Consider the following 13,435-nt stretch of genomic DNA (forward strand, 5'->3'; position numbering starts at 1 on the left):
GCACCATGTCCTCTGTTATATATTATAGCTTCCAGTATATTGTTTTTATGGATTCCTGAGTGTGCAGAGGAGGATAGGTCTCTTTCTTCTCCTGTCTCTTGGTCTCCTTCGTTCTGTTTATTTTGTCCGATTCCTATGTGTTAGTTTTTGTTTTATCTCATCATATTGTATCCCCTTAGAAGCCTGTTTGTTTTCTAATGAGAGACAAAAAGGGGCCAGATCTGGATGGCAGGGGATATTGGGAGGAACTGGGAGTAGAGAGAGGGGAAGCCACAATCAGGATATATTATGTGAGAAAAAAATCTGTTTTTACTCTGCTTTTTGACTAACATGCCAAGTTACATAAATCTTAGCAATTTGAGAAGCTGATGAGAGAACACCATAGTTTCTTTATAACTTCTCTGTAAATCCAAATTATTCTAGATTTTTTTTCAAGATGGGTTTTCTCTGTGTAACAGCTGTTACAGTCCTTGAAGTCGATTTGTAGAGCAGGCTGGCCTTGAACTTACAGAGATTCACCTGCCTATGCCTCAGTGCTGGGATTGAAGTCATGTGCCACCACGCTCTCCTCCAAATTATTCTAAAATAACACATTTTGCTACAATAAAAGTAAAAAGATAAAACATTTTAACTTTTATGAAAAGTTCCATTTCTTTTTTTTTTACAAAACAATAATTACAACTACAAAAGATAAGGAGCCAAAATTAGCCCCTACTTCACAGTGTTCTTTAAATATGATAGTTCTGGGTTCTGAGAATATTCAATAACATTTGATAATTTTTTTTCGTAATAATTTAGAACCACTTACGGGTAGTATAGGCCTCTTGGGTGCGGACTAGATGTGTCCAAGAAGAGGTGAAAACAGACTTAAGGTTTTATATGCGAACTGATCACATAGACATCATGCAAAATGCTAATTCTGATTTAAATAGGCCTTGACTGGAGTCTGACTATCAGAATTTCTTACAAGCTCCAAGTGGTCCTGATAATGTCAGTTGGTCTCAGTAGAGTAGCAGGGAGCTAGATGCTTCGTTGAAGGCTTTCTGAAGAAGATATGTGATAATGCACCAGACAGATCTCCGCTACCTTGCCTGGTGGCCACCTACCACATGTGGTTACTGAGCAGTTGAAAAGTGCCTAGTCTGAATCTGAAGTGTAATGCAAGTACAAAATACAATGATTTAGCACAAACTAAACTAAATTGTCTCATTAACAGTTTCTATTGACTGCAGTCTGAAATGGAAATGTTTTGAATATATTAGGTTATGATAGAGCTGAGTGGGAGAGCACTTGCCTAGCATGCATGCATGATGTCCTAGGCTTGACCATCTAAGCATAGGAAAAAGGTGAAAAAGGAAGATTTAGAAACCCTTGTGAAGGCTGGGGAGATGGGTCAAAGGTTAAGAGCACTGGCTGTTCTTCCAAATGTTCTGAGTTCAATTCCCATGGTGGCTCACAACCATCTGTAATGAGATCTGGTGCCCTCTTCTGGTGTACAAGCATACATGCAGGCAGAACACTATATATAATAAATAAATACATTAAAAAAAAAAGAAACCGTCGTGAATCTGAGGAGCTTGGCCAGTATCTTGAAGTTGATACAATCTTAGAGAATTTCTTTTTTTCTTTCTTTGTGATAGTCTGGAACGAACTCAAAACTGATAGGAAGAATAAATTGAGGGGGAGAGTGGCTCTTAGGAGCAGCAAGAGATGTTCTAGCAGGGTCTAAACAAGTGTCTATAAAAAATTTCCAAGGTACATTAGAACTAGATTCCATGATCTGTTTTCTTGAATAACTTATACAATTAGGTAGCTCAGAATGTACACATAACCCAAGACAGAATATGTGTGGTCAAAACTTGGTTTTTATGGGAGAGGCTAGATAATAGAAGGCATTTTATAAGGAAAATGCCAAACTTTGATAAGGAGGATTACAATTTTGTGTATTATAGCATTAAAAAATGCTAAAACTGAAAGAATGCAACCAAACTGCAAATGTGTTAGTGTGGTGTATGTTTATAGTGTTTCCATCGCCTCCAGATCCACTGCTCCTCTGTTTCCCTTCAGAAAAGGGCAGGCCTCCCAGGGATAGCAACCAAACATGGCAAACATTACAATAACACCATGCACAAACCCTCCTATCAAGGCTCGGCGAGCCAAAGCAGTCGAAAGAAAAGGGTCCCCCAAAAGTAAGCAAAAGAAATTCTCCCATTTTTATCTTAATCCTTTGCCAACCTCCCTCTACATGATGCCCTTCCCATCGTCTCGCATTTTTGAGGCTGACTCTGGAAAGCTCCAGGTAGGTAGGTGGGTGGGTGGGTGGATGGGTGACAAGGCATTGCCTCTGCCTTCTCTTGTGAGTATATTAGTTGCAGAAGCTGCCACATTCTCAGGTCTTAGCTCCCTCTCCCGAAAGGCAGGTGGCTGGCTCCCGACCTTTACCACAGCCCTCCGGACACTGGCCTTTTGACCCTAAAGGTTTCCTTTCGTTCGCGCCTTCCTTTTCAGGCAGGGAGGGGGCGGAGTTAAGATGGCCGCGCCACTGTTGCCGAGGCGACGCCTTGGTTACTTCCGTTCCTTTCAATGCTTCCGGGTTGGCGCTGCGGTGGTGTTTCCTACTGTGGGAGCCTTCGCTTTTCAGTCGTCTGTTGAGCTTGAGCAGGTGAGGGGGAGCTCCTGGACTTCCACGTTGGGGAGCGGGGTTGGGCTGCGGCAGGCCACGCGGGGCCAGGCTGGCCTGGTTCCCGGTCTGGGAGGGGCTTAATGGTCGTTTGATCTTTCTCTCCCCTCAGCCGAGTCCCTTCCCTGTCTTTCACTCTTCTGGCATCGGTGGCTTTACTTCTTCGATTGAACCCTGCTTCCTCGACCCCCCTGGGAGGCCGCCTCCTTCAGGCGCCTCCCTTCTCTCTACGCACTCGCTTTGACAGCTGAGGAACTGACAAGATCCTGCTGCCCACAGGGTGAATGGGTATCTTTCCAGGAATAATCCTAATTTTTCTAAGGGTGAAGTTTGCGACGGCGGCTGTGATTGTAAGCGGAGTAAGCAAACATCTCCATTGTATCAGTGTGAGGGGTGCTCCCTATCACTTTCTAACCCCCTGTCACTCCTGAGGTTGAGGCATTGAAGGCATCTGTTAAAATGCAGTTCAGTTACTTGATTGGGACCACAGCGTTTATCAACATGAATTTTGTTTCTCAGACAAGGTAACAGCAGGGACAATTATAATTTTCTATCAGTGCTTCCTTGCCCAACCCCTAGAGATACATAGAGTAGAATTAACTCTTTCCTCTTCATTTATATTATAAAGTGTCTTTTGTCTCCATTTAGCAGATTAACCCCATTGCTAATGAGCATTCTTTCCTGCCTATTTCACACCCTCCTAATCCATTTCCCTACCTCTTCTGTGTGCAATCCACTGTGCTTGTAGTCCCTAGTAGCTAATTAAAATAGGGTATTAATTCATTTCCCTATTAATAATCTAGTCTTCCTCCAACATCCTTTTACTTGTTCAGCCAACAAGCATATTGTGTACGCTGCTTCCTTGCTGTCTCAGTACAAACTATAGTGATGCCTACATGATTGTGTATGTTTTCACATTTGTCTTCGTGCATCCTGTTAACCCCGCTCAGGTACCTTCCTTTCCTGCTCCTGCCCAGCTTCAGTCTGCTAGTTGTTGAGACCCAATTTAAGTTCTCTGACTTCCAACAGCTTTTCCAAATTATTCAAATGCATGCCTATTGTTTTCTTTTCCATGCTCCCCTTGTTCTTATAGATTGCTATAAGTTTAACACTTCATTTTTTTCTAATAGTTAATTTCTTACACTAGATGATTGTTCAGGGAAGGTAGGTGGAATGGCAAATACTCTCTATATTAAAATATATTTCTGCTATTTAATTTATTTTTTGTTTTGTTTTTGGTTGTTCAAGACAGGGTTTCTCAGTGTAGCCCTAGCAGTCCTGGAACTAGCTCTTGTAGACCAAGGTGGCTTTGAACTCAACAGAGATCTGCCTGCCTCTGTCTCCTTAGTGCTAGGATTAAAGGTGTGCACCACCACTGCCTGTCTGTGATTTTATTTTTTTGAGACAGGGTCTCACTATATGTACCAGGCTGATCTCAGGCACACAGAGATCCCCCTGCGTCTGCCTCTCAGGTACTGGATTCAAAGACATGTATTACCAAAACAGGCGTGATTTTTAAAAGCATGACCAATTATATTCATAGACATTGCAGGTTTTTTTTACTTCAGTGCCTCACTTTTTAAGATTTATTTATTTATTATATATAGTGTTTTGGTAATACATATAGTGAGCCATCATGTGGGTGCTGGGAATTGAACTCATGACATCTGGAAGAACAGCCAGTGCTCTTAACCACTGAGCCATCTGTCCAGCCCCAAAATTGCAGGTTTGAGTATTTATTATGCCTTTAACACATAATTTTAGGCTCCCTACTGCTATCTTCCAAACATGAGAATCTGTAGTCCCTGCTCTTTCTTAAAGGAGAAACCAAGAAGGTCACCCAGAATTTCCTGGCCAGATTTTGAAGTAAGTGTAGGAGCTATATGATATGGATTTAGGATATTTTTATTGTTACTTGTTAGGCTATCAAGATTTCCACAGTCATATTCTAAGAATAGATATGCAAATTTTGAAGACAAGTTTCACTGGCTTCTTTATATAATAAAATATTTAGGGTTAGGGTTAGGGTTAGGTATTTATATTGTTATTTCGATATGACTTCTGTCCTTTCACCCCAAACTGAGGTTAGCCTCCACAAGTCAAAATAACTTTATGAGGAGTTGGGATACTTTATGAAGCAATTCTCTGCAACAAAAGCAAGAGGCAAGAGTTTGTAATCTAGAGCATCTGGGAATCAGGAGCATGTTGTATAAGGTGTAATAGTATTGCCCATGTCTAGTAAATCACTTTTGTGACTTCCTCTGTAATTGTTTATATACAGGTTGCATACATAAGACACTCAACTATTTGGTATGTTTGTTCTCATTCTATACTAGTTTGTATGAGGTTTATAAAAAGTTTGGTGAAATATGGTGTCATTTTTTAGGGAATCTTACCTAATTAAGAGAAGAGATAGGACAACTAGAGAATAAACCTCACCCTAGTCATCATTTTATGCCTGAATTTAAGATGTTTGATAAATGAATTTCTCAAAAAAATCACATACTGTAGAAAAAATAGATGGGGCATAATCTGCATACATGTATACAGTTTTATGTAAAAGACTCTGACATTTGTTGAAACTTTAATGTTTCAATTGTGTGATATGCCACTCAAAAGAAACAGATTTCAGCTATAGTAACTGAAGTAAAATGTACAAAGTCAAGAAAATGATCAGGATTATTTAGCCCGATAAAGAGAAAAATAGAGGAAGATGAAAGCTTACTTTAAATATTTGAAGGGCTCCTTTGTGGGGCCATAAATTTGTTCCATGTACCTCCAAATTGTTCTAGGGTAAAGAAGGGTGATATAAGGTACCATTGAAAGAGATACAGAATGTCTTCCAGGACTTTGATTTCTGACATTGGAGTGAGAGATTTTACTATCAGCTGTGACTGGGGAGGTGGTAAAGGGACAGTGTTGGTTTTAGTCAGTCTTCTACATTCTACAGACTTGTATAATTTTATGGGCTAATGAAATTTAAATGAAAATATGGTGGAGCAGATACAGATAAAGATCACTATGCTTATTAGTCAAACAAAGACACTAAGTATTATCAATTCCCTACTACCATTACCATTTTATATAAGAAAGGTGATTTGTCAGTGCTCCATGGATAAGCAGTATGATTTAATAGTCATTTAAATGGCATATGTTATGCTGATTAAAAAAAGCAGCCTAAGTTTTGTTTTGTTTTCCTATCACTCCTGAATTGTGAAAACTTCTTTGGAAAACCTCTGATCTAAGATCCAGTGACTGATCATTCTGTTTCCTAGTTTGACTTTGTCCCCAACTTTTAGTGACTTGTTATTGCTCCTGAACCCTGAGCACATTTTCCTCATTAAAAGATTGGGTAGAGGGCTGGAGGAATGGCTCAGTTATTAAGAGCGGTAGCTGCTCTGCCACAGGTCCCAGGTTCAAGTTCCAGCACCCACATGGCAGCTCATAACCATCTGCAACCAGTTCCAGGGGATCAGACACCCTCTTCTGGCCTTCATGGTCATCAGGCATACATATGGTGGAGAGACATACATATAAGCAAGCACTCATATACACACACAAATAATGATAAAGCACTAAGTACTTTTTAGAACATGGAGTAGTAGGTACTAAAGTTGTGGTAGATTTTTTTTTCTGTACTGAGAAAGGATGCATGAAGTTGTAAAGGGAAAGTCTGGGGGAGAGCACAACAGACATTTGAAATATCAAAGGCTATTTAGGGAAATCTCTAAATTTGACACCAGAGAGTGTTTTCCCCCTCTTAATTTGTGTGTTCTTTTGGAGACAGGGTCTTATATAGCTCAGGCTGGTCTCAAACTCCCTATGTAGGAGAGGGTAACTTTGAACTACTGGAAATACAGACATGTGCCACCATGTCTGAAATAAAATTTATTTTTTTTGTAAATTTAGGAAGTATGACATAGTCATATTTCTCCTAAAAATTCCTACTTTTCTCTTTAGAGTTTTAATGAACTTTCCCTCCAAGAGGGCTATCTTTCACATATGCAATATATACTATGTTTGAATGGAAGCTTGCACAACTATTTTTGTAGTATGTAATAAGACATTTATCTGCATACTTGCTAGCCTCTCTAGGAGACTGCTCTTTGCTTTGTTTCAGAGAATTACTTTTGTAAAAAATCAATCAAAATGCTGTTTCCTCTAAGAGCAGACTGTGGCTCAACAGTGCTAAACCAAACTGGCTAGGGGAAGATGGCCAGCAAATACTATCTATTAAGATGTAAATTCTGGCCAGCAAATACTATCTATTAAGATGTAAATTCAGCAGTGTAGTCATAACTAGCTAACTTATTCAACAAAGTTTCAGGGATTTGTCTAGTTGTTAAATATGTATTACTTGTATACAGCACAGCAACCCTATGACATAAGTTTTTATTATTATTGTTTTCAGAAAACGGAGGCAGAGAAAGATGGAATAACTTTCCCAGAGTCACAGCTAGTAAGTGATAAGATGCAAATCTGGAGCCATGATTTGATGTTAGATGATCTTATTTCAGAGTGTTCCTATTTGACTGTAAACCCTTTTGAAATCGGGAAGTATACATACTTTGAAGCTCTGAAAAAGAAGGAAATATTTCAAGGCAATCTGAAATTCTTTTAAGAAAAAGTAGTGTTTCCAAGTGGTCCAGGATTTAGCAGGTGATGCCCACAGCAGTAGTTCTTAAAGCATCAGTATTCTTTGAGACCTTGCAGATTCTCAGGGCATGACTAAACCACCAGTCGGGGAGAGCCTTGGCAGTTCATGTTTTAATAACCTTTTAAGTGATTCCGGTACATGCTACAACTGACAAATATTTGCCTAGTTGTGGAAAAGCAAATCCTAGAGTGAAGGATCGAAGAGCAGCAGAAAATATAAACTGAAGTTTTTTGTTTGTTTGTTTTTCAAGACAGAGTTTCTCTGTGTAGCTCTGACTGTCCTGGAACTCACTCTGTTAAATAGGCTGGCCTCAAACTCACAAGAGATCTGCCTGCCTTTGCCTCTGCAAAGCCGTGTGTCACCACCGCCCCAGCAAAACTGAAGAGTTTTAGGACAGATCTAAGAAGGATTTGATGTAAAGATGTAAAGAAGTAAGAAGGGCTGAGGACAAAAGTACATCATTAAAGAATTATAGCATACAAAGTGTAGTACTTGGGCATGTTATTACAGTTCAGAGATCACTGGATGGATGATGTTCAGTGTCAGAAAGTGTGATATAGCCACATTGCTGTCATTTTGCCAGGAGCCAGAAGCAACGTGAATTGCTACTTAGCTCAGCGTGGGTCTCACTGTGTAGCTGCTTTGGTATATAACTAGCTCAGTTCCTAGAAGTGAGATGCTGAATTTCAGTGGAGAGCTGAGAACTTTAGGGGGTAGTGTTGGGAGCTTGTGCTTTGTGCCTGAATCAAGCTAACTGAATACCGTGAACTGCTTTTATAAGATGCCTCAGCCTATGTAATTGGAATTCCAGTTTCCTTGACTCATGATTGTCTAGATGAATGTCACAGATGGGTGTGCTGGATGGGCTAAAGAATCTTTGCGTGGGGAAGAGGGGAAAATTAAATTAGAGAGAATGAAGAATACATGTTGATTTTTTGATTGACTGTACACCTACCATACAGAATGACATTAAAGAATGAACTCATGATCATCTGGCACATGAAACGGGACTCTCCATTTTGTCTCATTCCACTTGGTGGTTTTTATTTTTTCTCCCACATTTGTTTGACTTGCGAGTTTTGTTGATTCCAATCATATAATTAAGTGTTAACCAATATTCTCTTCGTTCTTGTGCCTTGTTCTGACTCATGTTTATTTTTAGCATCAGAAAAGTTCCACTTTAAGCCATGAGATGTCTGGCCTGAACTGGAAACCTTTCGTGTATGGCGGCCTTGCCTCTATTGTTGCCGAATTCGGTAAGAATCTGAAAAAAAGTTTTATGCCACAGATGGTTATGTATGGCACCAATTATTTTTGGAGAAGACTAGAGAACAAATAAAAAGAGTGTCATCATCTTTGTTTTAAAAAGTATTGTTGCACCAGGTGGTGGTGGTACATGCCTTTAATCCAAGCACCTGGGAGGCAGAGGCAGGAGGATCTATGAGTTCAAGGGCAGCATGGTCTACAGAGTGAGTTCCAGGACAACCAGGGATGTTATATAGAGAAACCCTGTCTTGAAAAACAAAAAAATTATTGTTGCATAACTACCAAGTAATATTCCTGAGAAGGTACTAGTAATGATAAGGGAAATGAGAATAAGAAGTCAAATTTTGAAATGTTTTTGATAGCTTAGTGATTTGTTAATTTTTCCAAGCCAAATATGCATAATCATAAAGGACTATATATGATAGTGGTTTCTGTGTATTCCTGTACACTAATAGGTTATAATATTCTGTTTATAAAGGCTTTTTTTTTGCTAATCCCTCTTCCATTTTAGAAGCAAACCAGATCAAACAGGAGTCATCTCTATTTTGATTTAAATTTTGAAATATTTTTAGATTGTGACTTTTTATTTTCCAGATTTTTCTTTTCCATAAATGGTTCCTTAGTGTCTACAATCCATCAGTGTTTGATGACTTTCTTGGTATATACTCTGTTCTTATACTATCCAGGTAACAAAAGCTCAGAACTACATATGTAAAGAACTTGTTAGTTTTAGATCTTTAAATCTTTGTTAAAACCCATTTTGTTCATGCAACAGCCACTTGTGTGTGCTGAGATAAGGAAGAGGGAAGGTTCCTGCTAGAGATGACAAGATGGCTCAGCAGGAAAAGATGTGTGCTGTCAAGCTTGATGGGCCTGAATTTGATCCCTGGGACCCATGTGGTCGAAGGACACAAGCAAGTCCTGTAGGTTGCCCTCTTACCTCCATACATGAGCATGGCAAATGGACCCACACACATATGTATGCATGCACACAAATAAAACATAACTAAAAAATTAATGGCTCAAGTATTCTTCTGGTATTACTCCTGAAATATCCAAGACACCATGGTGAGAAGAACCAAGTGAGAGTTTGACTATTTTTCTCATAACATTACAAAGTTGTAAGCACACACACACAGCTACCCCCACCCCCCCCCACACTATTGTAACCACATGTAAGAGCATCTAAAGCAGAGATGCAATACTTTCCTGTGGTTGTGATGTTGTGGGGAGAGTTTATGAGGGAGAGATAGGGAGACTTGAGGTGGGAGAAGATGGGAGGAAAAGACTAATAAATGCCATTAGCATTGGTATGTTACAAAGTGAAAGAAACATCTACACTTCTTTGCATTTCTGGCAGAAGTGTCAGGTGTACTGTGTGGCAAGTTGTGCTTCTTAGAGAGGCTAGTGCATGTCACTTCTAGCCTTTACTCTCTGACAGTGGTGGTGTAGTAGATCCCGGAGTGTTATGAAAAGGACCCTGTCTTAGATTCCAATATTGTCATTGCCTTATATTTAGCCCAAACCTAACTGTGCTCTTTGTAAATACTTAGGAGTGTGTTCTGTCATAGGCACTTTCCCTGTGGACCTTACTAAAACACGACTGCAAGTACAAGGCCAGAGCATTGATGTCCGTTTCAAAGAAATAAAATATAGAGGGATGTTTCATGCCTTGTTCCGAATCTATAAAGAAGAAGGGATTTTGGCTCTGTATTCAGGGTAAGTCTGATTTCTTTCTTTATATCATGAATAACTGCACGATAGCTTACACCATTTTCATTCACCATTTCCACTTCTAATTATTGGTGGACTCTTGTATATTTCATTTGCTTGTAAGTCTTGAGCTTTGGATTTTGTGTTAATCTGGCTGTATGTAATAAATGTGAAAATGGATAATATCGTTGTAGGATAAGCTTTTTTTCTGACTTCCTGACACTCATTGATGGCTGCTGGAAAAGCAGCTGTATATATTCTTGTGAGAATTTTCCTGATTTGGCTAACACCGGCTTCTTTTAAGATTTTCTTTGTGAACAAAATATTATTCTGACAGATTAAATAGGAGTGAAGAATAGGAGAAAGGGAGAATCTTTTTATCACCTTTTGAGTACCTATCAGTTTATGATTTATTGTCCAGTGTGTGGTTCCCCTGCTGCTGATTTCATACGACATCCTAAATCTAGGCTACCAGTATTTCGGAGAGGATAGAAACCAATTTTACCAGTAACTTGGGTTGGGCTTATTTAAAATATAGTTTTCTTGGTGAAAAAAATCTCCCAAAACCCAAACAAACAGATCCTCATCCTGAAGTAAATGATTCATGGATCATTTCTTTTACTTTTTTCTTTCATAAGCATGGATATCCTCAATATTCTTTTCCTGATACAAGTAAAAGAGTCAGAAATATGCATATTTAATCATCTGTTTTTTTCTTCTTCTTCAATCCTAACCATTTGAGCTGTTGCTTTATTTCTATTTATATCTCATAAAGTATAGTTCTGCAATTTGGATGAATCTCAAAGGAGGCGTGAGTGAGAACATCTTCAGTTTCTGAGCAGAATTTAAGTAGGTTGAGATTTTGGCGCTGTTGCTTCCTTTTTCATCGGGTTAAAGATGTATCTGGAATTGTTAGGAAATAAAGGTTGATTTTTTTTAACCTGTGTGGTGTGGGTTAACTTTTGTATGTTGCTATATTCAATTTGTTTATATTTTCTAAAGGATTTGTTTTTGTTTTTGTTTTTCGAGACAGGGTTTCTCTGTATTGTTTTGGAGGATGTCCTGGAACTTGCTCTGTAGACCAGGCTGACCTCGAACTCACAGATATCCACCTGCCTCTGTCTCCCGAATGCTGGGATTAAAGGTGTGCTTCACCAATGCCCAGCTTCTAAAGGATTTTTGCATCTAACTTCATGAGTGATATAGGTCTGTGGATTTAGTTTGTACTATTCTATTTTTGTCAGGTTTTTGCTATCAAGGTAGTACTAGCCAAAATGATTTGGGAAACATTCCCTCTTCTGTTTTCTGGAGAGATTTTGTGAGATTAATGTTCATTCTTCAGTGGTTTTACGGAGTTCTTCAGTAAACTTGTTTGGGATGGGAATTTCTATTTTTTGAATTTTAATTAAACTATTAATTCAGTGAGGGTAGAAAGATGGCTCAGTAGTTAAGAGCACTGGCTGCTGTTCCTTAGGACCTGGGTTCAATTCCCAGCACCCACATGGCGACTAACTACTGCCAGAAGTTCTATATGCCCTCCTCTGGCATCTATGGGCACTGCATGTGTATGATGCATAGACATACTTGGAGGCAAAATACCCATATACATAAAATAAAAGTAAACACAATGTGAAATATTTAAAAACCATGTGAAAAGTTTCTACACCCTGATAAGCTTCTCCCCTGAGCAATCCAAATCAGACCAAATCAAACTGAATTAGAAAAAGCCCATGTTAATTTTGTAAAAATATTTAATCCTGTTAGTTTGAACCACTGTAATAAAGTGCCATGCACTTGGTTTCTTATAAATATCAGGAATTAATTTTTCATAGTTCTATAAGTTGTCTTCTGGGGAGTTTACTCTTCTACAGCAAGCATTTGACTGTAAATTATATAGTCTCACCTATGCTTTGGCTGCATATTCTACACCCCACCCCTGTTTGGTGATTGAATCTAGGGCCTAACATGTGGTATGTGAGTGCTCTATCTGTGAAGGACCTAGTGCTCTTTTTTTACTTTTTATATAAGAGAGTGTCATATTAAGCTGCTCAGGTTTACCTTGTACTCTTAGTTCAAGCAGGCCTGGAATTCCTCATTCTCTTACCTTAGCCTGCAAGCAGCAGCTGTGGTTACAGACCTGACTGTATCCCATGCATTTTTTGCATTTTTATAATATTTAAACTTTTTGGAATTATATAATTTCCTCCTTCCCATTCTTTCCCCATCCATTCCCATGTATCTCTTTGCTCTCTGTCTCCCATTGTGGCATCTTTTTCTTTCTTTTTTGTTTGTTTTTTTTTTTCTGAGACAGGGTTTCTCTGTGGCTTTGGAGGCTGTCCTGGAACTAGCTTTTGTAGCCCAGGATGGTCTCGAACTCACAGAGATCCGCCTGCCTCTGCCTCCCAAGTGATGGAATTAAAGGCGTGTGCCACCACCACCAGGTATCTTTTTCTTTAATTGTTGTTGTCCCATCTATTTTATAGGATGTATTTGAGGTTTTGTTTATATCTATACATTCAAAAATTCTTTTGCAGCTGTCTCTAACACATATGTTGTTTTTGATGTGTATTGTTAGATTTCCAACTGTTTGAGCATCATCTTTATCAGTTTCTACTTTGCTTTCAGTATGGCCAGAGAATATATTCTGTATAATTTCAGTTCTTTTAGCTTTGTTGATGTTAGTTTTATGACCTGGGATATGAGCTTTCTCTGTCAGTTTTTCATGGGTAAGTGAAAAAATGCATGCTATATTGCTTGGAAAGTTACAGATAAAAGAATTGTAAAATCGACAAATGCATGTGAAATAAAATTAACTTCTCTCTTTCTCCCTCCCTCCCTCCCTCCCTCCCTCCCTCCCTCCCTCTCTCTCTCTCTCTCTCTCTCTCTTTCTCTCTCTCTCTCTCCCTCCCTCCCTCTCTCTTTCTCTCTCTCTCTCTCTCCCTCCCTCTCTCTCTCTCTCTCTCTCTCTCTTTCTCTCTCTCTCTCCCTCCCTCTCTCTCTCTCTCTCTCTCTCTCTCTCTCTCTCTCTCTCCCTCCCTCTCTCTCTCTCTCTCTCTCTCTCTCTCTCTCTCTCTCTCTCTCTCTCTCTCTCTCCCTCCCTCTCTCTCTCTCTCTCTCTC

General features: G+C 39.2%; 1 protein-coding gene across 8 annotated transcripts in view; it reads left to right on the forward strand.

Annotated features, from left to right (window-relative positions):
• The first annotated feature begins 2,515 nt into the window (after window positions 1-2,515).
• Window positions 2,516-13,435, forward strand: part of Slc25a14 (solute carrier family 25 member 14) — a 39,678-nt gene continuing 28,758 nt past the window's right edge. For 2 of the 8 annotated variants that reach the window (XM_040744594.1, XM_040744595.1), the window contains exons 1-4: window positions 2,516-2,662; window positions 7,092-7,139; window positions 8,500-8,593; window positions 10,175-10,322. In XM_040744594.1, the coding sequence (XP_040600528.1) occupies window positions 2,531-2,662; window positions 7,092-7,139; window positions 8,500-8,593; window positions 10,175-10,322 (422 nt within the window). In that variant the 5' untranslated portion in view covers window positions 2,516-2,530. Of the gene's footprint in view, window positions 2,663-2,792; window positions 3,040-3,087; window positions 3,205-7,091; window positions 7,140-8,499; window positions 8,594-10,174; window positions 10,323-13,435 lie in introns of those variants that run through there. The other 6 variants (XM_040744597.1, XM_040744598.1, XM_040744599.1 and 3 more) reach the window with 6 other exon arrangements.

Source organism: Mesocricetus auratus, unplaced genomic scaffold, assembly GCF_017639785.1.
Source record: "Mesocricetus auratus isolate SY011 unplaced genomic scaffold, BCM_Maur_2.0 Super-Scaffold_100003, whole genome shotgun sequence".
Lineage (NCBI taxonomy): Eukaryota > Metazoa > Chordata > Mammalia > Rodentia > Cricetidae > Mesocricetus > Mesocricetus auratus.